At 47.9% G+C, this 25,014-nt stretch overlaps 1 protein-coding gene across 1 annotated transcript in view; it reads left to right on the top strand.

The window, feature by feature from the left end:
- LOC132473589 (serine/threonine-protein kinase SMG1-like) overlaps positions 1-18,801 on the top strand; it is a 31,486-nt gene extending 12,685 nt beyond the window's left edge. Inside the window, exons 6-22 of the mRNA XM_060073796.1 lie at positions 177-290; positions 323-610; positions 989-1,210; positions 1,297-1,398; positions 1,558-1,836; positions 7,218-7,348; positions 7,703-7,864; positions 8,260-8,378; positions 8,662-8,749; positions 10,137-10,238; positions 10,872-11,012; positions 11,295-11,530; positions 13,199-13,404; positions 15,035-15,196; positions 16,353-16,507; positions 16,860-17,008; positions 18,380-18,801. Coding sequence (XP_059929779.1) covers positions 177-290; positions 323-610; positions 989-1,210; positions 1,297-1,398; positions 1,558-1,836; positions 7,218-7,348; positions 7,703-7,864; positions 8,260-8,378; positions 8,662-8,749; positions 10,137-10,238; positions 10,872-11,012; positions 11,295-11,530; positions 13,199-13,404; positions 15,035-15,196; positions 16,353-16,507; positions 16,860-17,008; positions 18,380-18,789 — 3,066 coding nt within the window. The 3' untranslated portion in view covers positions 18,790-18,801. The remainder of the gene's footprint in view (positions 1-176; positions 291-322; positions 611-988; positions 1,211-1,296; positions 1,399-1,557; positions 1,837-7,217; positions 7,349-7,702; positions 7,865-8,259; positions 8,379-8,661; positions 8,750-10,136; positions 10,239-10,871; positions 11,013-11,294; positions 11,531-13,198; positions 13,405-15,034; positions 15,197-16,352; positions 16,508-16,859; positions 17,009-18,379) is intronic.
- The last annotated feature ends 6,213 nt before the right edge of the window (positions 18,802-25,014 follow it).

The following is a 25,014-nucleotide window of genomic DNA, read 5'->3' as shown; positions in this document are numbered from 1 at the left end:
GTAGTCTTATGTTTTGCGCCGTGTTTAAACTCCCCCACAAACGAATGAACCGGGTGCCAACTGCCAACCTGCTATACCCCCAAAGCATTCAGAATCGTTAGATGTTTCATTTAGATGCTGTCCAGTGTAACACATCCCCTCAATGTATGGACTAACGGTGACTCCATCCTCTTCAGGACACGGTTGATATCCTGGTAGGCTGGCACATCGACCACACACAGAAGCAGTCGCTCACCACAAACGTCTCAGGTCAGTTGGCATTGTCCAATATGTTTTTATGGCACCCCGATCTTGGAACCATTAATGGTAACCATTAACTTAGTACTTTTTACTTGATGTAGTAGAAGATAACCCTTTTACTTGTGTCTGTGCCGTAGGCTGGCTGCAGTTTGGAGCAGTTCTGGGTTGCAGACCTCGCCTTCTCCACCACCTTGTTGGGGCAGTTCCTGGAGGACGAATGAACAAAATAATCCTTCAGAAAACGACAACATTATTAAAATACCTCAGGAGCACTGTGATCCGTCCCAGTCAGTGTGAGGTATATCTCCTCTCCCCCCAGGACCTGAGCCACGTGGGCTCTGGGGAGGCCCCGGACGAGGACGTGTCCGACGTAAGGACGCCCACCCCTCTGAGGGCGGGGAGGACCGCACACCAGACGCTGAACTCTAAACGAAGGACTAAGTTACAGAGTTAGAGGGCCAAACTGTTACTTGAGGCCAGATTCATTCTTTAACAAGCCGGCCTGTGTTTGAGTGGCCCTACATGTGTCGATGTGGCGTTAACGGTTAACTGACGGTGGAGCAAGGAGGAGGAAACATCAATAAAAGAAAAGCTCAACCCGAGCCCTGAATGGGAACATATCTCAGTCAGAGAGGGGGAAACAGACAAATGATCATTTTTAACGTTGATGCTTATTGCTGGATGCTGACCCAGCCGGTAGCGACTGCCTTCCCACTGACCTCTCCTCCGTTCCCCCCCCCCCGTTCAGATCCTCAACAGGGTGTTGTCCTGCGTCAGCACCGCCCGGCAGGTGCTGTTCTCCGAGGCGGTGCTCACGGCGGGGAACGAGTGCGTGAGCGTGCTCCTGGTCAGCCTGGAGCCCTCGGCCCAGCTGACGGAGGTGGTGCTGGCCTACGGCCTGGACCAGCTCGCCGCCTGCCACGGCTGTGGGCTGGACTACAGCCTCGCCATGCTGGGCCTCCTCACCCTGGTGAGGACAGGAACGTACCCTCAAGGCCCTTGGAGCTGGGGATCCAGACATTACCGAATCGAGTTCTGAACTTGCCTGTTTTGCAGATTGTGGACCAGATCAACACCAGGTTACCCGTGTCATTTGTGGAGAAACAGTTGGCACCAAACTCTCAACTGTTGGAGCTTCGCTTCCACCGGGAGAAAGAGGTGAGTCCGGCCCTCTCTAAGCTTCTCTTATAACGCCGTTTCAATCATGTAAATAAAGAAGTTGATTCCTTGCAGAGCAACGATTCCCTCCTCTCCTGTCAAACGTACGACTAGATCACTCGAGGTTTAATTTTGCGCGTTTTCTTTTTGTCTTTGCAGGTGATGGCTGCCACGCACGGCGTGTACCAGGCGCTGCTGAGCCTGAAGAACATCCCTACCCTGGAGGCAGCCTACAAGCTGGTGCTGGGTGAGATGTCCTGCGGCGTGGACAGCCTCCTTGCCCCGCTGGAGGACGGCCCCGCCCCGTCCCCCTCCACCGACATCCAGCACCCTGCCTTCGCCTCGGTGCTCCTGCCCCCAGAGAGGGCCGAGTTCACCCTCATCTTCGACCTCGGCGCCCTCACTACCATCGGCAACACCAAGAACTCCCTCATCGGGGTAAGACGCGCTCGCTTTTCACTTGAGGCTGCAGTAGGGAAGATTGGAGAGCTGTAAAGAGAGAGGGTAGAAAGGGCTCGATTTTTAAATGAAACGTGTGTGTGTGTGTGTGTGTGTGTGTGTGTGTGTGTGTGTGTGTGTGTGTGTGTGTGTGTGTGTGTGTGTGTGTGTGTGTGTGTGTGTGTGTGTGTGTGTGTGTGTGTGTGTGTGTGTGTCAAGCGAGATTGTTTGTCGAACACATGGTTTGTCAATCCCAGGCAAACATACAGTGTCATCACTTCTCTACCACGTTAGCGATCCACTGCCAGACATTGTCTTAGTGTATCACTATTAGCTCATGGAGGGCTACGGAATTTCAAAGAGAACTCCACCCATTTTTAAATGGCTACATATAGAGTGCAGCTTTGTATGTTGGTTAGTCGAATAGTGTCTCGGGGAAATGGGAAGTAATGGAAGACTATCGATGCATTGCATTAAAACCAACCATTAAATCATCGCTCTCAGCTATTTTCCAATACAAGAGACTGCTGCTTCTTACCCGTGTTGTAAATTATGTTTAAATGAATGACGTCTACAACATTGAACTCGAAAAGAGTAGAAAATGTTGAGGGTGATTTGAAGGTTCCCCTTTCTTCAGCATGTGAACGCACAGCTTTTATTGGCTCATGCACACTGCTCTGACTGTCCCATGAGAGGACCTCTGCCTTGAGTCTTTCTTAGCCTCGATGTTCAACAGATAGGACCAGGGATGCACCGAATATTCGGCCACCGAAAATGTTCGGCTGAAAATGGCCCAAAACATAATTTTCGGTTTCGGCCGAAGAAGGAAAAAAGCCGAAAGAAATACACCGAACATTTTATATTTGATTAAAAAAAAATCTATGTATGCATAATAATAATAATAATACATTTAATTTAGAGGCACCTTTCAAGACACCCAAGGTCACCTTACAGAGCATATAGTCATCATACATTTTTAAAAAAACAAGATATTGTGGAAAAAATAAATAAATAAACATAAGCAATAAGAAATAAATAAAACAAAAACAAGACAAAACAAAACAAAAAAAACAATCAAAACAGTGATCAGTTAGACGTTGTGTTCGAGTTTGAACAGGTGAGTTTTGAGTTGTGACTTGAAGGTTGTAATGGTGTCTGACTGTTTTATGTGTGGGGGGAGGGAGTTCCAGAGCCTGGGTGCTGAACAGCTGAATGACCGGGCACCCATTGTAGTGAGTCGTGATGTGGGGATACATAGTAGTCCAGCAGAGGTTGAGCGGAGGGAGCGGGAGGGAGTGTATTCTTGGAGGAGGTCGCAGAGATAACTGGGGGCTAGGTTGTGGAGAGCTTTGTAGGTGAGGAGTAGGGTTTTGTATTGGATACGGTAGTTTACTGGGAGCCAGTGAAGTTGAATGAGGACAGGGGTGATGTGGTCAGATGATTTGGTGCGGGTGATGATCCGGGCGGCTGAGTTCTGAATGATCTGCAGTCTGTTGATGAGTTTGGTGGGGAGTCCGGTGAGGAGGGCGTTGCAGTAGTCTATGCGTGATGTGACAAATGAGTGAACTAGGATTTCAGTGCTGGATTGGGTCAGTGATGGGCGGAGTCTGGCGATGTTGCGGAGGTGGAAGAATGCAGTCCGGGTGATGTTGTGAATATGGGGTGCGAATGAGAGGGTGTTGTCCAGGATGACGCCGAGGCTCTTGACTTTGGAGGAGAAGGGTACTGGGAATCCATCGATAATTATGAGTGGAGCTGGGGTGTGTTGTGATTTAGTGAGGGTGGATTTGGATCCGATGAGCAGGGCCTCGGTCTTGTTTCCATTGAGTTTCAGGAAGTTCCTGCTCAACCAGCTCCGGATCTCTTCCAGGCACGTGATGAGGGAGGTGGGGGGGATGGCAGCGGTGGGTTTGGTGGAGATGTAGACCTGTGTGTCGTCAGCGTAGCAGTGAAAATGGACCCCATGGTGACGGAGGAGTGTGCCCAGCGGGAGGAGGTAAGTGGTGAAGAGGAGTGGACCCAAGACTGACCCCTGGGGGACACCCAGTGAGACACCTGAACACCCAGACTTGTGGTTGCTTAGTTGAACAAATTGTTGACGGCCGGTGAGGTAGGATGTAAACCAGGAGAGTGCAGCACCAGTGATCCCAATGCCAGCTAGGCGGTCAAGGAGCAGAGGGTGGGAGATGGTGTCGAATGCTGCGCTGAGATCGAGGAGGATGAGAATGGTGAGTAATCCAGAGTCGGCTGCAAGGAGGAGGTCGTTGGTGATTTTGACTAGGGCTGTTTCAGTGCTGTGTTTTGGACGGAAGCCAGATTGGAACGGTTCGTGGAGATTGTTAATGTCGAGGTGGGACTGTAGTTGTGCGGCAACCACCCTTTCAAGTGTTTTGGAGATGAAAGGGAGATTGGAGATGGGCCGGTAATGGTTAAGGTCAGTTGGGTCAGCACCAGGTTTTTTCAGGATGGGAGTGATGGCAGCCAGCTTGAGAGTGGGGGGTACAGTACCAGTAGTGAGGGAGGAGTTAATTATGTTGGTGATCATGGGGGAGATGGACGGAAGACATGCTTTGACAAGGGAGGTGGGAAGAGGATCGAGCTGACAGGTGGTGGTTTTGGCTTTGCGGATGAGTTCTGAAACGGTCTGTTCTGTTACTAGGGTGAAGTCAGAGAGGGAGCTGATGAGAGGTTGGCCAGAGGTGATCATCCAGGGTGGGTCATCAGAGGGGGTGCGAGATGAGGCCAGTTGTTGGTGAATGGTGTTGATTTTAGAGCTGAAGAAGTCAAGGAACGCAGTGCATTGGGTGGTGGAAATATCTGGAGGGAGAGATTTAGGAGGCTGAAGTAAGTGGTTGACTGTTGAGAAGAGGACTCTGCTGTTGCCTACAGTACCAGTGTTGATGAGGTTGGAGTAGTATGAGGTTTTGGCAGTGGTGAGGGCATTCTTGTAGTGATGGAGGTGGTCCGAATACATTTGGCGGTGTACAGTGAGTTGAGTCTTATTGTAGAGTCGCTCCAGTCGACGACCAGTGGCTTTGAGCTAGCGCAGATGAGGAGTGAACCAGGGAGCAGTGTGGGTGAATGAGACTGAGCGGGTTTTCAGGGGGGCCAGGGTGGTGAGGGAGGAGGAGAGGCAGTTATTGTAGTGAGTCACCAGGTCAGTCAGGGAGGAAGCTGGGGGAGGGTTGGGGTAGGAGCTGATCATGGTGGAGAGGTCTGTGGTGTTGATAAGTTTGATGTTTCTGAAGGAGATGGTCCGTTGTTCCTTGGTTTTGTGTAGTTGGGTATGAATGTCAAAAAGTACAGCTTTGTGGTCGGAGATGGGGAAATCAATGACATCAAGGTTAGTGGGAGTGATGTCAGTTCAGCAGATTAAATCCAGAATGTGACCTTTGTTATGGGTTGGGAGGTTGACATGTTGTGTGATGCCAAGACAGTCCAGAAGTGATGTGAAGTCATTATCAAAAGTACAGGATGGGTTGTCAATGTGGATGTTGAAATCACCAAGGAGGATAACAGTGGGGGACATTGCACATACAGATGTAAGTAGTGATGAGAATTCATTGAGGAAAACGGCGGAGGGTTTTGGTGGTCTGTAAATGGTGACAATGATAGTGGGTTTGGGGCCTGAGAGTTTTACAGCTAGACATTCAAAGGAGGAGTGAAGGGGGACTGTGACAGTGGTGACTTTGATGTTATCACGATGGAGGAGAGCGAGGCCACCCCCCCTCCCATTAACCCGGGGTTTACTAATAAAAGAAAAACCTGGTGGGACAGCCTCATTTAGATGGGAGAAGTCATTTGGTTGTTGCCAGGTCTCAGTGAGGCAGAGAATGTCTAGGCTCTGGTCAACAATAAAGTCATTTATCAAAAGGGCCTTATTACTGAGGGATCTGGTGTTCAGCAGACAGAGTTTCAGACAGGTGAGTGGAGTGTAGCAGGTTGCTTTGAGCAGAGGGGACAGTACACTGTGATTGACGGGACTGACCGTACGGGCTGTGCGAGGAGGGGGGCGGGGCCCAGTGGACCAGAAGGAGCGGATGTTTTTGTTGCTGGTGTGAGTGTACTGAAAATTCCGTCCAGAGCCTCGGTGGATGTATTTTGGTCGTTTGAGAATGTCCTGATGGGATGCAAGCTGAGGTGTTTGGGTCCTTGAGAAGATCCGTAGACGTAACATCTCCGTTACCGAGTAACGGAGCGGCAGAGATGCGCTCGTTACGAGAGAGTCAAACATAGCGCAATCCAGAGGAACAGGTTAAAATCCACAGGTTGTGAAGTCGGAAGAAGCCAGCGGTAGATCCAGGCGATTATGGTGAAGCCACAGAGCCAGCACAGCGGAGGCAGAGGAGTGGAGCAAGCCGGTTGTAGCTACGCTGGAGACGGGGAAGCCAGTTGGACGGCGCCGGGGGTTAACAGCAGTCTAGCCGGCCAGCAGGTGTCATCCACCAACAGCTGCACGACTCCACGCACAAAACAAAACACGCAGACGTTTAACGTTCAGAAATAAATAAATAAATCAAGAAAACTGACGCAGTTACTTAACTTAACTTTGTAGTCCGATCCGAGGTCCAGAAGGGTTTCCGACAGAAGGTGTTGAAAGTAAGCAAAAGAAAACTGATAAAAAGTTAAAAGACTAGAAAGAAAAAGAAAATCGCGAAAAAATAAATAAAAAATGTTCAGAAATGACGTTCCGGTGAGCAGCAGCAGCAACAGCGTTCAAAAGGCAACAGCGTCCACCAACTGTACGACCTCACGTAAAAACACGTAAAAATAAAGAAAACTGGCGCACTGACAATAGCGAAAAGTGACTATATATAACTAGTAAACTTAGCTAAACTACTAAAGACCAAAAAAAACGACAAAATGTTCAATGCAATCGTGAGAAATATCGGAAATACTGAATAAAAACAAGCCATACAGAGCGGCGTTAGACTCGCCAGCGTCCCCGTTACTAGGCAACTTATATGTATGTTACTAGTATGTATGTATGTATGTATGTATGTATATGTATATGTATATGTATATATATATATGTGTGTCATTTTTTAATTATAGAAAAGCAAGACAAAAAAGTTTAAAAAGGACATTTAGTTGTTTGATTTATGCAATGGTGAATAATAAAAACAAAATGAATGAAAAACAGCAAAAGCCACATTCGGTATTCGCTTTCGGCCAACTGTTTCAATATATTCGGTTTCGGCCAAGAATTTTCATTTCGGTGCATCCCTAGATAGGACTGATATCTTTTCACTCTTCACCTTCTGTCTTTTTTTACTCTTCAAGCTGTCCTTTATCTATTTTATCCGTGATCAGTTCTTATTCTTTTATTGCACTTGTTCAAACGTGTCATCCCTAACCTTACTACCTTCTGTGGTTTTTAGATGTGGGCTCTGTCTCCCACAGTGTTTGCTTTGCTCAGTCAGAACCTGCCCCTGGTTCACTGTGAGCTGGCCGTCCACTACCCAGCGGTCCAGAACTCTGTGTTGTACACGCTCTATTCCCACTGCACAAGGTAACCCTCTATTACACACACACTCGTTAAAACAAATGAGACATTATACCTGCACTGTGTACCTCTTCGACTGCAGCCGTTCAATAGACACAAAATTCCTTTATCTGTGCTAGAAAATGTCTCGAGAGAGAAACGTGCACGTCTACTATTTATTTCCAGTAATTGTAGTCTCAAACTTCCATAGCTTGAGTCACAAAGCATACATTTTTTGTGGCAATGGTAAATATTTGATCAAATATTAACAACATGGTAATAGTTTAGAAACGAATGACGAGCCAAGTATCGGTATTCAAAGGTTCCTGGCGATATGTGGAGCTCTGCAAACACTCTGTGCGTCTTGCTGATTGTCTGCAGGCACGACCACTTCATCTCAGCCAGCCTGTCCACCTCATCACCGTCCCTGTTCGACGGGGCCGTCATCAGCACCGTCACCACGGCGACAAAGAAACACTTCAGCACCCTCCTGAGCCTTCTGGGTTCCCTGTTGTCCAAGGAGCATCTCTACCCAGAGGCCAGGTATATACGCACAACTCGCAGTGTTCAGTGCATGCATGGTCATATTCATTCAGCTAACAGAATAGAATAGTAATACAAGAGGTCTTTTGAGAACACGTTTTGACTGTACCTTATTAAAGTCCATATTGTACAAGTCATGTTCAACCGGTGCTGTGTTGACTGCCCTGTTCACTAAAAGTCACGTGATGTTCTGAATGTAGTGCGCATGATCGATTACTGGTAGAAGTTTGTCTCATCTTTAAGAATTTGGAAATTACGACACACATTCCCACTAAATCAGTTAGGCCATACCTTGCTATCGGGCATAGAAGCTTATTTTTCACTTAAAAAAAACATTTAAAATTAACTGCCAATCTATTGTCAATCTGAGCCTTGTATTTATTTGCCGTGTTTAGGAAGCTCTTGCTAACTTGGGCCCAGGAGATTTCTTTGCTGATGAAGAAAACTGACACCTATGCGCCCCTGTTCTCATTGAACTCCTTCCACAAGTTCTGCAAAGGCGTGCTGGCCAACGGTAAGCTCAATGCACAACATGAAAGGAGGGCTTTTGTGAATTGATAAAGATATTGATGGCATCGCTTTATACTGAGTTGATGAATAAACCCTGACGCTCAAAATGTGCAGTCGTACAGATCTTAAAAATGACAATGAAGTGACACTTTCAAAGACCTGTGTTGTCTGGATACAGTGGCATCGCTCTGCCCGTTGTCGCGCTTGACAAAGTATTTTCAATGTATTAGAAATTAGGAGTGTTGGTCTTTTTTACGAATGTTTCCTCTCCTCTCCATGCTGGACAGCTCTGAATGATGAACCCACTGTCTGCCTCCAGAGCTGCAACAGTCTGCAGGTTCTCTCTGCATCCCTGTCCACTGAATTACTACAGCGGTACACAAAGACTCACTGTCACTCACACTGTCACACTCGCACTGTCACACTCACACTGTCACTCACACCATCACTCACACTGTCACTCACACACTGTCACTCACACTGTCACACACACACTGTCACTCACACTGTCACACTCGCACTGTCACACTCACACTGTCACTCACACTGTCACACACACTGTCACTCACACTGTCACACTCGCACTGTCACACACACTGTCACACACACTGTCACACTCACACTCACACTCACACTGTCACACTCGCACTGTCACACTCGCACTGTCACACACACACACTGTCACTCACACTGTCACACTCGCACTGTCACACACACACACTGTCACACACACTGTCACACACACACTGTCACTCACACTGTCACACTCACAATGTCACACACACACTGTCACTCACACTGTCACACTCACACTGTCACTCACACTGTCACACACACACACTGTCACTCACACTGTCACTCACACTGTCACTCACACACTGTCACACTCACACTGTCACACTCGCACTGTCACTCACACTGTCACTCACACTGTCACTCACACTGTCACACTCACACTGTCACACTCGCACTGTCACTCACACTGTCACACTCACACTGTCACACACACACTGTCACTCACACTGTCACACTCGCACTGTCACACACACACTGTCACACACTGTCACACACACACACATTCACTCACACTGTCACTCACACTGTCACACACACACACTGTCACACACACACTGTCACACACACGCTGTCACTCACACTGTCACTCACACTGTCACTCACACACTGTCACACTCACACTGTCACACTCGCACTGTCACACTCGCACTGTCACTCACACTGTCACTCACACTGTCACTCGCACTGTCACACTCGCACTGTCACACTCGCACTGTCACACTCGCACTGTCACACTCGCACTGTCACACACACACTGTCACACACACACACACACTGTCACACACACACACACACACACACTGTCACACACACACACACACACTGTCACACACACTGTCACACACACACTGTCACTCACACTGTCACTCACACTGTCACACACACTGTCACACACTCACACACTCAGTCACTCACTGTTGCACACGCACTCACTGTCGTACACAAACTCAGTCGCACGCACACATACTGTCGCACACTCTGTCACGCACATACTGTCGCACACACACACACACACACTCCGTCACCCACATACTGACTTCCTGATTGACAAAGAAGATATCATTTCATTTCATTTCAGGTCTGATTGACCTGCTATGTGTGTGGCTGCTGTAATGGCCGTAGCACAAAGCTCTTTATTGGGGAAGTGTTCCCAGCCGAGGTGGTGTGACTGTGCTTCGTTCCCCAGGTGTGTGGATGTGTGCAGAGTCCAGCTGGTTCACTCCATGGTCCGGGTGAGGCAGGCCTACGGCAAGCTGCTCAGGACCATCCCCCTGAGTGTGGCCCTCGGGTAATATGTTACACACACAGTCAGGAGCGTTTCCATGACCTGTGGCCATTTCCTGTCATTCCACCCATTCATTCGATATGTTTGCCAGACTGATATCCCACCTCAATTATAAGGTCGTGACCTTGGGTGTCTTGAAAGGCGCCTCTAAATTAAATGTATTATTTATTATTATTATAAGTTATGTGTGTGTGTGCTAGGGCTTTGGTTGAGTCCATAGAACACATACTATTGTATTTCTCTGTAAGGGTGTTCTATATGCTACAGAATCACAGATGCAATTACGTTTCTCATTTACTTCTGTCGGTTTTATTTTTCTGCCGCATTAACTTTGTTGCAATGCCAATTTCATAAGACAGGGCATATATCAGATGGGTGTATACAGTGTGGTGTTATTTAAGTGTGTAGCCCTCGATCAGGGTCTTAAAGCGCAAAGAACAAGTGAGACCTCCCATAATAAACATAAGGACTCCTTAAGGGTGCCACGAGGTAGCAAAGCACCAAACCGTTTTAGTCCAATCAATACGTAGTGTCCATCGAAGGGTAGAGTTGCTGGCCAATGGGTGCAGAGGGTTGATTTTGGAGCTTTGTTCAATGTTCCTGATGTTTTGTGTCTTTCTTCTTTTTTTCACGTAGTAACCACAGCCACCCAGAAATGGGGGAGATCTCCATGACCATCCGTCGCCACATGGGGCGCTCCCCGAGTGGCGCGCTGCACCCGCAGGACTTCAGCGACATCATCAGCTTCATCCTGTACGGAGCCGTGCACCGCGGGGGGTGAGCACAGAGCTGCAGGCCGAGGTCCTCCTCGAGTGTGACGTGTTTGGAGGATGTTGAGGATGGCGGTGCGCTCTTGACGGCATACTAGCTTGGTTAGCTTGGTACCCCCCGGGGACTTGGGAAGAGGGTCTCCAGTGTTTACCACGGTTAGAGAAGGTTAGATTAGTACCGCCTTTCAGTTGGGCGGAGGGAGGGAGCTCGAGGTACAATGAGACTGTACACAAAAGCATCCCAAATGAAGTGGTTGCATAATAATTGTGTGCGTGTCGGTCTCCGCAGTAAGGACCCGTGGCTGGAGCGTCTGTACCACAGCTGCCAGCGGCTGGAGAAGCGTGCGGGGGAGGCCCCGCCCCCGGCCGCCGGCGGGGGCGTGGCCGGGGGCGTGCCCCGCGGCCTGCTGAAGACGGAGGTGGTGCTGTGGCAGTGGGCCGTGTGGGAGGCGGCGCAGTTCACCGTCCTCTCCAAGCTGCGCACGCCATTGGGCCGAGCGCAGGACACCTTCCAGACCATCGAAGGTGAGGGAGGGCGGGGGGGAGGAGCCGATACTGAGGGGCAGAACGTCCCCTGACTTACACCCCGTGGTGAAGAGTTAGAGCGGGGAAACTGAAGCGTTTCATGCCAATAAATGTCTGTTAAGTCATTATCTCGCTACTGTAACACAATGGTGATTGAGCCCACATGCAGCTTTGTGATTGTTCTGAACAGGGTGTCCAAACTGTTTGTACTCTGGGGAAAAGTTGCAGTTAATCGCCAAAATTGTCACCAAAGAGTAAAACGGAAATCTTCAAGTTTGCTACTCTTAAGATATTGGATAATTTGTATAAGACAAAGTACTACTAAGAAGAATGAACAGGTCTAATACAACTAAAAGCTCTATACTAGTAGGAAGGGTTGGCTAAGAAAACAACAGCAGTTGGATAGAGTCTATCTGTTCTGAAGGTTTGCATATTTTCATATTGTTGTCCCTTTAATTGCATATAAGGACAATTATAGTTGATACTTATAGTTCATGTTAATGGGGTATTGTATTACTCATTTATTTGTTTGCCCTTTTATTATGTCAGTTTGGTGTTATTAGTTTGTAATGAGACCTATCTGCGCGGAGTGATTTGGTCCACTGGGGATACGGTCACTCGCGCAGTTAATTAATTCAGTCTCGCGTAGTCGGCCACTTGCGAAGGGTTTCGTATTACAACCGGCCGTTGGAAACCGCACGGTGCGGACGTAAATCGAGAAATATAACGAATTAGGATATTCGTGAGTTTCGTGCTGTCGGCAGCACGGTGTATCGGCAGACAGAGGTGCGTTTGCCGTCCGTTCGCGCGCTAGCGTTTCTCGTGGAGAAGGGCGCTATCCAGGAGCACGTGCTCGCGGCCTAGTCGCCAGATGGGAACCAGGAAGAAGCTGGTCTCCCTCGATCCAGACGAGGTTCGTGAGGCGGGTTCAAGCCCCCTACCAGGCAGCACCGCCGATCTTCACCCCAACTACAAGGGTGGTGTCCCCCCTCTCCAACGCCCCCCTTTGTATCCGGCAGTTTCGACTCACCCCCTTCCCCCTCCCCACTCCAAGTGCACCAACGACCCAGCGGCGCCGCACTACGAGCGCGAGGACATTCGCACTACGAGCGCGAGGACATCCGACCTGAGGCCCCACCGAGGGGCCTCAGGTCGGACTGTCTGCGTGTGTGCGGGCTGTGTGATTGGGTTAAAGGGAGGGTACAGCATTGGGGAGGTATATAGTGAGTGTGTATTGAAGTGTTTAGATGGCAATGTGTTTAATGTGTATCTCTAGGTCAGTTTATTGTCTGTATTAAATTGTTAAACGTAGCTTTGGTCTCCTCTCAATCTTAACTAAATACGTACAGGTTTATTACATTAAATGTTTATAGATTCCTTTATTCAGATTACATCCCTTTGGAAATTATACAGTCCTTTATAGGCTCCGGTACTTTCTTCAGTACACTATCCATAATTTGCCGCAGAATACAATTCATTCCCAATGCTAAAATTGTTCAAAAAAGTACAAACTGGGGTCATGATGTCGGTATCAAAATGATCTGTTTCACATATCACCGCCCACGCACAGAGAGCGTTTAAACACCCACAGAGGCGTCTCCCTAAGAGCTGTTTTGCAGTAACCAAACCGTCTTCCTGACTGGCTGGGTCCTGTTCCCTGCGTCTCAGCCATCATCCGGAGCCTGGCGGCCCACAGCCTGAACCCGGAGCAGCAGGAGCTGGGCGCGTGGAGCGGCGCCGGCGGGGACAGCGAGGGCCACCACTCCCACCAGCTGCGGCTCACGCTGCTGCTGCTGCAGTTCCTGGAGAACCTGGAGAAGCTCATGTACAACGCCTACGAGGGCTGCGCCAACGCACTCACCGCCCCGCCCAAGGTGCGTCCGCCTAGCGCTCCCCCCCACACACACTGTGGTTTGGCTTATGAAGTCCGAAAAACAAACGGCCATTTCCTGTGTGTGTGCGCGTGCGCGTGCCTGCGTGCGCGTGTGTGTGTGTGTGTGTGCGCGTGCGTGCGCGCGCTAGACCAACACAAAACAAATCACAAAGATGTGCCGGTTAGTCTTAGTCAATCAGAACACCACGTTACAGTCCTTCTTCAGATGGTTCATAACATTGGAGTGAGCTGAGTGACGGTGGTATATCATCTCACTGTGTCACTCCCTCCTCAGGGTATGGGGTTAGGGTTAACACCACGTTACAGTCCTTCTTCAGATGGTTCATAACATTGGAGTGAGCTGAGTGATGGTGGTATATCATCTCACTGTGTCACTCCCTCCTCAGGGTATGGGGTTAGGGTTAACACCACGTTACAGTCCTTCTTCAGATGGTTCATAACATTGGAGTGAGCTGAGTGATGGTGGTATATCATCTCACTGTGTCACTCCCTCCTCAGGGTATGGGGTTAGGGTTAATACCACGTTACAGTCCTTCAGATGGTTCATAACATTGGAGTGAGCTGAGTGACGGTGGTATATCATCTCACTGTGTCACTCCCTCCTCAGGGTATGGGGTTAGGGTTAACACCACGTTACAGTCCTTCTTCAGATGGTTCATAACATCAGAGTGAGCTGAGTGATGGTGGTATATCATCTCACTGTGTCACTCCCTCCTCAGGGTATGGGGTTAGGGTTAATACCACGTTACAGTCCTTCTTCAGATGGTTCATAACATCAGAGTGAGCTGAGTGACGTTGGTACATCATCTCACTGTCACTCCCTCCTCAGGGTATGGGGTTAGGGTTAATACCACGTTACAGTCCTTCTTCAGATGGTTCATAACATTGGAGTGAGCTGAGTGATGGTGGTATATCATCTCACTGTGTCACTCCCTCCTCAGGGTATGGGGTTAGGGTTAATACCACGTTACAGTCCTTCTTCAGATGGTTCATAACATCAGAGTGAGCTGAGTGACGTTGGTACATCATCTCACTGTCACTCCCTCCTCAGGGTATGGGGTTAGGGTTAATACCACGTTACAGTCCTTCTTCAGATGGTTCATAACATTGGAGTGAGCTGAGTGATGGTGGTATATCATCTCACTGTCACTCCCTCCTCAGGGTATGGGGTTAGGGTTAATACCACGTTACAGTTCTTCTTCAGATGGTTCGTTCACATCAGAGTGAGCTGAGTGACGGTGGTATATCATCTCACTGTGTCACTCCCTCCTCAGGGTATGGGGTTAGGGTTAACACCACGTTACAGTCCTTCTTCAGATGGTTCATAACATTGGAGTGAGCTGAGTGATGGTGGTATATCATCTCACTGTGTCACTCCCTCCTCAGGGTATGGGGTTAGGGTTAATACCACGTTACAGTTCTTCTTCAGATGGTTCATAACATCAGAGTGAGCTGAGTGACGGTGGTATATCATCTCACTGTGTCACTCCCTCCTCAGGGTATGGGGTTAGGGTTAACACCACGTTACAGTTCTTCTTCAGATGGTTCATAACATTGGAGTGAGCTGAGTGACGGTGGTATATCATCTCACTGTGTCCCTCCCTCCTCAGGGTATACGGACGTTCTTCTACACTAACCGCCAGACGTGCCAGGACTGGCTGACCCGGATCCGGCTGGCGCTGAAGAGGGTGGGGCTGCTCTCGGGCCAGCCCGCCGTCACCGTGCGCCACGGCTTCGACCTGATGACGGAGATCAAGAACAGCAACACCCAGGTACGTGGGGCACGGAGCAGGGACCAACGCATTCAAAGGTGCCTGTAGGTTCCATTATGAGAGTTGTAAAGAGAGAGGGAGGATTAAGGGTGGGTAAGAGTTAGGGCTGTCACTTTTTATTCGAAGTTCGAATATTCGTTCGAAGGTGGGGTGAAAAGTTCGAATTCGAAGTGTAATTCTCCATTCGAACTGTAAAAATGCGCTATAAAGAAGAGAGCGGCGAGTGGCTTCTCCTCAATAAAGCGGCCCTCCTGGATCCCCGCTTCTCCCGGTTAATCCACCTTTCCCCTGCACAGAAACATCTCGTGACTGAAAGCCTCTCACACGAGCTCATTGAAACGGAGACCGACACTGATCGCACACGACAGGGAGAAAAGTCCGCTGCTGCGCTGGGCGCGATGGGCAGCCTGTAGCGGCTGCAGCTGCAGCGGTAACGGAGAGCTGCGAGACTACTTGTAATTTTCTTTACAAGTACAAAAGAGCAGCATGCCGTGTTGGAGGTCGGCCTCACAGATTGTTCGTTTATATAGGCTGTGTGTGCCATGGACGACATGTGCTCCGCATATCGCGCTCCGAGCAGTTATTGTTAATGCGTAAAAGACAGCCGCACTTGTGTGTCGGAGCTTCCTCTTGTTGTGTTTACAAATGTGTTATCAAAGATGTGTTTTTATCCTGTGCTGTTATGAATTCAGTAGGTATACGTGATTTCCACAAGAAATATGGGGGGGGGGGGGGGGGGGTCGAATGTATTCGAATGTATTCAAATTAATTATGGACATTCGAGATTCGTTCGAATTTCATTTTTGGAAAAAGTGACAGCCCTAGTAAGAGTTGAACCCAAACAGGTCTGCTCCCTCCCTCTCTGTTTCTCGGCCAATGAGAAGGGTTGTATTTTACACAATCTGTGATTGACAGACAAATGTATTCCCCCAAATCAATTTGGGAAAATATGCTTCAAAACACATTTGTCAAATTTGTCTCATTTTGAGGCTAGGGCCGTCAACTTGAAAACATTTGGATCGCTGTGGCATTCCTAACAAATGACACTCAAACAATTCTCTTAAATCCAACCTCCCCTTTCTAACTGTTGCTTTCATGGACATTAAGTGTTCCTGGTTGAAGTGAGGCTGACCCCCGCCCCCCCTCTCTCGCTCAGGGCCCAGAGCTGGAGGTGCCCTTGATGATGCTGGTCGAGGCTCTGTGCGAGCTGCGCTGCCCCGAGGCCATCCAAGGCCTGGCCGCCTGGAACCTCTGCAACACGGGCAAGAGCCTGGCCTGGCTGTCGTCGGTGGCCCTGCAGGCCGAGGGACGGTAAGGGCTGCAGGGTGCCTGCTGCTTAACGGGCGTCATTGGAGGACAGACACGGGGGTTATGGATTATGGATCTGCGTCTTTCTGTACCAAGGGCCTGTTGCAGTAGCTCAGCGTAGTTCAAACGTAGTCTGGTTATAACGCAAGGGTTTACTTCAGCAGGGTTGACGCATCACTAGTTATTACGTAGCTTTGTAGTGACTTCATATTTAATTTGACATAATCCACACAGGGCAGCGTGGCACAGAACCCAGTCGTGGAGGACGGGTTGTCCCCAGGGTACTGAGGCGGTTGAGCCCCTCACCTTCCACCCTCCTCAGCGTTCTTTGTGCTGTGTGTTCTCTGTGCCGTAGCTTTGAGAGGGCGGCGGTGGAGTACCAGGAGCAGCTGACGGCCGTCACGGGGACGGACTGCTCCATCCTGGGCTCTGAGCGCCTGCTGAAGCTGTCCTCCTCCAGTGGCAGCAGCAGAGCGGTGTCCAGCCCCAAGCACACGGGCAACGGTCGCTACACAAAACCATATTCACTAGGGCTGTAACGATACGCGTATCAAACCGAAAATCGCGATACTCAAAGCCACGAACCTGTCTCGCGGTGTGAGAAGGCAGAAGCGCGATATGCCCTTTCTAACTCTTCGGTCAAATTGTCCGATTGATATTTGCTAATAATTTGTCTAAATAATAGTCTGCTGACAGCGCCCCCTCCTATCGATGCCGTAAATATGTGACGAGATGCCCTCTTTGTGATCACAGCTCTCCGTGGCTACGGAGGATTGCATTTCTCCACAGCCGTCGAAGTCCTCATATGCGATATGAACGACATTTATCCAGAGTGGGCCAAGCGCGAAAAAAATTGCCTGTGTGATCCTGTCTCTATTGTTTTGTGTGATTTGACTGGCAGTTTGTCTGCTTATAGGTCGGAATGAAGCGGCCACCGATTATTGATAGGCTGGGTACTTTATTCTACCGGACGTCGCTTCTTCACTAGACACACGCGCTACCGCTCGCTCTCCTCGCTCGTCCACTCACTCGCTGACGTCACTCACACACGCATACGCACACTGCCATTCTCGCGCACACACATATGCTACTCGTAACACTATGCCTCGTTATTGCGACGTTCATGTTTTTCCTCATCTATTGAAAGTTAGGCTATTAAACATGTTGCATTCTATACGGCCTGATTATGTCATTATTTAAGCTACATAGCCTAATAAGATGCGCTAATAAGGATATTTGAATAAACCAACCAAACAGTTAAAGGGGCCCTATTATGCCTACCAGCAAAAAGCATCCTCCAACTGCAATCTTTGGTTATTTCTTTATTAATTTAGCTATACTTTAATGGTATTCTTTCGGTTCAAATCTGTTCAGTGTTCCAAATTATTTGTTATTAAATGTTACATTAAGATAATTGGTATTTAAGTGTTGTTTAAATAAAATGCTTTTTAAATTTAAAAGAATCGTGGGATGTATCGAACCGTGGGTCAAAAATCGTGATACAAACCGAATCGTGAATTTGTGTATCGTTACAGCCCTAATATTCACTGAACTACAATAAGCCGTTAGCGATTATCAAGTGAAGACAATTTCTAGGAGTGCTGATGATCTATGATCAGAACGCGTCCTTGGCAGTGGCCGGTTAATGGGTAGCAGCAGTATGTTGTACAGAAATAACCGACCGCTAACGCTGTGAGTGGTGATTCTGAATCTCGTATGTAACAAAGCCCTGGGACAAACATGGACTGATTACCTGTTTGGTGACGGGAAAGCAGAACGCTATCGATGCTGTGTGGTCTAGAAGAACATGGCTATCTTTTCTTTGCGTCGGGTCGGTCTGTGTGTTGAACCTATTCATTTCATCGGTCCGCGCAGGCGAGGGCAGGAAGACGGTGCTGCTGAAGTCCACGGAGTGCTCCTCGGAGGTGCTCAACTTCCTGGCCAACAAGGCGTGCCAGTGCTACGTGGCCCTGTGCGACTGGCCCTCGGTGCAGGAGTGGCAGGCCAGCGTCCAGGCCCTCAAGAAGAACTCCTCGCCGACCGGGGTGCACCTCAAGATGGACTTCAACTACATCCAGGCCCTCAGCCACTTCGAGGACGGGGACTTTGAGCAATGCGGTGCCCAGCTGGAGCTCCTGCCCGGGGAGGACTGCAGCCTGCTCAGCGCCACCGGCGCCAAGGACAAGCTGGGTAACTACCCCCCCATCTCTCCGCCGCTGGACACCGCCCTGCACACGGCTGGCAGGGGTCCACTTTCGTTTTGGGGGTGGCACATTTTAGTCTGAAAGAAGCCGTTCCGCTTGGTCACTGTTCTGTATTGTCTGTCCTCCTGTTGCTCTGTAGGACTGTGTGATCCCTCTCTCTCTCTCTCTCTCTCTCTCTCTCTCTCTCTCTCTCTCTCTCTCTCTCTCTCTCTCTCTCTCCCCAGTGGAGGATGACGGTCTGTGTCTGTCCTCCAGTTGCTCCGTAGGACTGTGTGATCCCTCTCTCTCTCTCTCTCTCTCCCCAGTGGAGGATGACGGTCTGTGTCTGTGTCTGTCCTCCTGTTGCTCCGCAGGACTGTGTGATCCCTCTCTCTCTCTCTCTCTCTCTCTCTCTCCCCAGTGGAGGATGACGGTCTGTGTCTGTCCTCCTGTTGCTCCGCAGGACTGTGTGATCCCTCTGGACAGCGAGGCCCTGAGCTCCTGTAAGCAGCATGACGTGCAGCCCTGGCTCCAGGCCCTGCGCTACACGGTGTTCCAGAGGCGGCTCCTGCTCAAGCTCAAAGGTAAGAGGGAAGCACAACGCGTACGGCCATCTTTGTGTTGGAAACTCAATGTAGGTCTTTAAACGTTTGAGTCTTCCTACAACCGAGCCCATATCAACCGTGTTTTGACCCCAGATGGAAGCAGATGTGTGCCTGTCCTGTTGCTGCCCTCTGGCTTCATGCATACACTACATATTCTTACCTTATATTCAAAGCCATCCTGGTCGGACATATTGAAGATTGAAGATTCAAAAAGCTTTATTGTCTAGTATGTTGCCATACTAGAAAATTGTCTTGACTGAAGGTGTGTGTGTGTGTGTGTGTGTGTGTGTGTGTGTGTGTGTGTGTGTGTGTGTGTGTGTGTGTGTGTGTGTGTGTGTGTGTGTGTGTGTGTGTGTGTGTGTGTGTGTGTGTGTGTGTGTGTGTGTGTGTTATTTGTGTGAGTTCTTTGAGGAATGAGTGTTCTGTGTGTGTATAGCTATGGGGATGAATGATTTTTTGTAGATAGCTTTCCTGTCCAAAGGCATTCTGAATCTTCTGCCAGAAGGAAGTAGATCAAAACAAGGATGGAGTGGGTGGGAGGGATCTAAGAGGATGGAGTTGGTCTTCCTTCCCACTGCCTGGATATACAGATCCTCCAGCGCTTTCTGGTGTATTCCTATTAGCTTGCTTGCTTGCTTATTTAATCTATTAAGTCTGCTTTTGCTTGCGTTTGTGAGGAAGCCGTACCAGGATGTAATGTTGCAAGTGATGATGGATTCCACCAGAGATTGGTAGGCAGTTGACAAAATGTCTTTACTGACATTGAAGGTGTCTAGTTTCCTCAGGAGATACATACGTTGTTGTCCCTTCTTGTAAACCCCATCTGCATGCTGGCTAAAGGACAGACGTTGGTCGATCTCTGTGCCAAGGTATTTGAACTTCACCACCTGTTCAACCACTTCCAGGGTCAAAGGTGAGGAAAGTGGATGTGGGGTGTTAGATGCCCTCCTCCTATGGCAACACAGTTCTTTGGTTTTGCTGATGTTCAACTGCAGTGAGCTTTCTTTGAACCACAGGGCCATTTCAGTGATATATTGGGTGTACTTGGACAGGGTGCTTTGATCTGTCAGTTTGGCCACCAAGGCCAGATCATCTGCATATATTAAATAACTTGAATCCACTGATGTTGCATGTGATCTCATTGGTGTATATTGAGAACAAGATGGGAGACAAGACACAACCCTGTGGGACTCCAGTGTTAAGGATGATGTTGGACGATGTTACACCCTGGACCTTTACATGATGGGGTCTGTCCTTTAAAAACTCCTTGATCCAAAGTGTCAGTGCTGGGTTGACCTGAAGCTGCTGAAGGCGATGCAGGAGTGTGTTGATCTTAACTGTATTAAATGCTGACGAGAAGTCCATGAATAAGATCCTGACCAAGGAGTTCTGGGAGTCCAGGTGCTTTGTGATGGTATCCAGTAGATGTAATGTAGCGTCCTCCACACCTCGTTTTGGCTTGTAGGCAAACTGCAGTGGATCCAGATTCTCACCGATGGTGGTGGTGAGCTCTCCTGCAACAACTCTCTCCATGCATTTGCACAGGATAGAGGTGAGTGCCACTGGTCTGAAGTCGTTCAGAGCTTTAGCCCGGGGCTTTTTGGGAACAGGGATGATGGTGGTCTCCTTCCACGCCCTGGGAACAAAACTGGCATCTAGGAAGAGCTGAAACATTTCCGTCATTACACCGCCCAGCTGACTTGCACACTCCTTCAGTATTCTGCCCTTCAGCCCATCTGGTCCAGGAGCTTTGGAGGAATGGAGATGGGAAAAGATGGATATAACCCGCTTCTCTTCTATGCAGATAGATTCTGGGGGGTATAGGAGAGTGACCATTTCCTCCATCGAGTCAGTGTTGTTGAATCTGGCATAGAAGGTGTTGAGTTCTTCAGCAAAGGCAGCAGGGTCTGGGCATTGTACTGCAGCAGTGTTCTTATTCCTGCCCATCATGGTGTTTAGGCTCCTCCATGCATGCCTTATATCTCCACTGATGAACTTCTCCTCCATTTTGTTTTTGTAGTTTGGCCTGCTTGGTCTTCTGCTTTAGCTCCTTTTTCAGCTCTTTAACTCTCTGCTGGTCACCCTGGATGAATGCAAACTTTTTTAAATTGAGACAGTTCTTAAGGTCTTTGGTTATCCATGGCTTATTGTTTGCAAAGATCTTAATTTGTTTGGTGGGAATAACACTATCAGCACAGAATGTGACGTAAGAGCATATGGTATCGTACAACAGGTTAAGGTCACCATTGCATTCCCTGAAGAATTCTTCCCAATCTGTCAGCTCAAAACATCCTTTCAGTCTTTGAATGGAGTCTACCTCCCATGCCATGATGGTTTGGGCCTGTACTTTTTGGGTCTTCAATTTTTGTCTGTACTTAGGCAGTAGTAGTATTACATTATGATCTGAGGACCCAAGGGCAGGGCAGGGCTTGGATACATATGCACCCGGGATGTTTCCAAAACATAAATCTAGCGTTCTATTCAGCCGTGTTGGCGTTGTTACATACTGTTCTAACTGTGGGAGAAGTGCGGTGACGTCACATGTGTTGAAATCTCCCATCAGAAACACGGGCTGGTCAGATGCCCTGGAGACGGCATTGTCATAACATTCTAAAATGCGCTCTGCTGCCAGCGCGTTGTCAGGGCCAGGGACATAAACAAGAATTACTGTTATTAATTGAAATTCACGGGGAAGATAGTGGGGACGAAATGACACAGACAAGATTTCGTAGTGTCGTGAGCAGTGCATCTCACGAACTGTGAAGTTCGTTGCCCATCTGTCATTTACAACCATGCAAAGACCACCTCCGACTGATTTCCCCGTTACTTCTTTGTCCCGGTCAAAGCGTATGAATGTAAAGCCATCCAAGCACACTGTAATGTCCTCAGTTAACCACGTTTCAGTGAAACAGAATAAACTTGTAATCCGATAATCTGAATCAAGCTTAACAAGTGCCGCAAGTTCATCCATCTTATTACGTAGCGATCGCACATTTGACAGAGTGAAAGCAGGTAGTGGTAGTTTACTTCCCCGTCTCCTGATCCTGTTCCTGATCCCTCCTCTCGATCCTCTTTTCCTCCTTCTCTTCTTTATAAGCCGGTGTGTTGGTATGAGATCCAGCTGTTCTGGTGACAAATCAACTGTTTTGCAAGCATATCGCAGCTCCAGAAGGTCCGCTCTGGTGTAGGTGCGTCTCGATGCCATTTGATGCGCGGTGACCCCAGCAGAGAAACTATCTTCATATTCCGTCGTGGATTGATGTTTTAAATCAATCGATGCAGAACTCTCACTATCCATACTTCACAATCGTATTGCACCAGTCTAACTGGACAAAACTTGAAAAAAAGTCGCTATATAATGTTGAAAAAAAGCCTTCAATCACGAGTCGCTCAACAGAGGAGCGCCCCGCGTCTCGTTGCCATGGAAACGAGAGTGTGATTAGTATTGATTATTGAATTAGTATTGAATGTGATTAGTATTACCATACTAAGCACATCCCACCCAGATAGTTATCTGCTACGGAGACATTCATTAGGTACTATATGTTAGCTTCTAAAAACGTTTAGAAGACCACTTGTATTGTAATAGATATAACATAATATATCACATACATATTGTCATGTAGTTTAAGCTCTGCCTAGTGTTGTTATACGCCAACGTGTTGTTGTACACACAACGTAAGCTAGCCAACGTTAGCTTCAGAGGAACCAAAATGTGTTGTTCTTGCTTTCATGTGGTCAGACTAAGACGCAAAGACGATTTTAAACACGTTTAATCCTGAGGATATTGCTTTTTGTCACGTTTATGAATACACACATCTGCTAGCTGGACTGCAAATGCTAGATAACTTAGGACGCCTGTGGTAGCCTAACGTTAGCGTTCTAGGCAATTCAACGACAGCTAAACTGCTATGTATGAGTCAGGCTACGAGGCACGGGTTATTTGGTGTAAATGCACAGTGTACCATTACCTATTGATTTAAAATCTGTGTCTCACGATAGACATGAAAATAATAATACATTTTGACAACTACCTGAAAGTTGAAGACCTGCACAGGCAACGGCATCTCCGGGATTTGCGACTTTTGTCCACCAGGTGGCGTTGTGCTGCAGTATAATAATAAGGAGGCGGTCGTTGTGATTTATTGAAGCATATATGTAGCAAAATTCAAATGGCAATGCAATTTGCAATTACATTATGCAATTGACAATTCATTATGCAATTTGATGATGTAATTTGTAAATACGTTATTCAAAGTGTATTTTAATATGCAAAGGGACAATGCAATCCTCAATTCAATTTGCAAAAGTTATAACAATGAAAATAGTATAACATTTCGTCAAATTCTTTGAGTTCCTTTATTCAAATTGAAAAGCTATAGCGTCCCCGTGATTGCAATCCACTTCGCCACGCTCCGTGGGGAGTGATATTCAAATGACATTTCAATCCGCAAAACGCTTTGCAAAAGATTTGGCAAAACGTAATCCAAAACGTTTTCCAAAAAGTCAATATGCAAAGTGGCAAACGTATCAGCCATCGGCGTCTGGGCGGGAACTACGTCACTTCCTATTGCCTCCAAGGGTATCTCCACGCCGGTGGGTCTCCCGACCATAGATATATTTAAGCAATAGATCACGACAGGCTGTGGTATGTGCTCATTATGCCACTGTTAAGGGGCGTTGTCCAGCCCCGACGCGCAGCGGAGGGCCGGCGACCCCTTCACAGTGGTATAATGAGCACATGCCACTGACTGAAGTGATCTATTGCTTTTATACAACGGTTACTGTTATGGCGAAACGAAAGTCATAGACACACTACATTTAAAAAGAAACCAAGAAAGTCAAAGTAGCCGTTTTATTAAAGAATACAAAAAAGTAGTCCCTCCTGGCTGCCTTCAAAATGCACGACGCTCGCTATGCAACACACTTTAGCGTCCCTCCGAGAGAACGGTTGTAACGCTTTCCACTTCAAGGCGCGGAGTGATACTTTCACAAAATGATCGGGCGTCATAGCAGTTATGTATACGCTCATTATACAACAGTTAGGAACCAATCAGATCGCTGGATTTAGGCCCCCCGTTGTATAAATGTTATTATACAACGGGGGGCCTGAATCCAGCGATCTGATTTGAACACACGTGGCGAAGTGGATTGCAATCACGGGGACGCTATAGCTTTTCAATTTGAATAAAGGAACTCAAGAATTTGACAAAATGTTATTCTATTTTTATTGTAATAACTTTTGCAAATTTAATTGAGGATTGCATTGTCCCTTTGCATATTTAAATACACTTTGAATAACATATTTAAAAATTACATTATAAAATTGCATAACGAATTGTCAATTGCATTGCCATTTGCTACATATATGCTTCCATAGTTGTCTTCTTTTAAGCATTCAAGTGCACTACATCAGTTTGTTTATTTAAAAAAACATTTCTGACAGGGTTGGGTTCATATATTTTCCAAATCTGACTCTGAAAAGGTCAGTGCCTCACCAGCCACGGGCCTCACTACACGTCTCTGATAGCTATGTATGTTGTGTCTTTATATTCAATGAAAAATAATCTTGTTTGTGTTTGCATGCGTCCGTGAGTCTGTGTGTCAACTGAAGACATCTGATAAGAGTGTCTTCACTCTGATAAGAGTGTCAACTGTCACTTCCTGCAGGGGTTGACACTAAGGGTTCAAAAGCACTTGCCCATCTGGCAAGTACAGGTCA

This window comes from Gadus macrocephalus, chromosome 15 (assembly GCF_031168955.1).
Source record: "Gadus macrocephalus chromosome 15, ASM3116895v1".
NCBI classification, from domain to species: domain Eukaryota; kingdom Metazoa; phylum Chordata; class Actinopteri; order Gadiformes; family Gadidae; genus Gadus; species Gadus macrocephalus.
The sequence above is the reverse complement of the archived record's forward strand: the minus strand, read 5'-3'. Positions and strand labels throughout refer to the sequence as shown.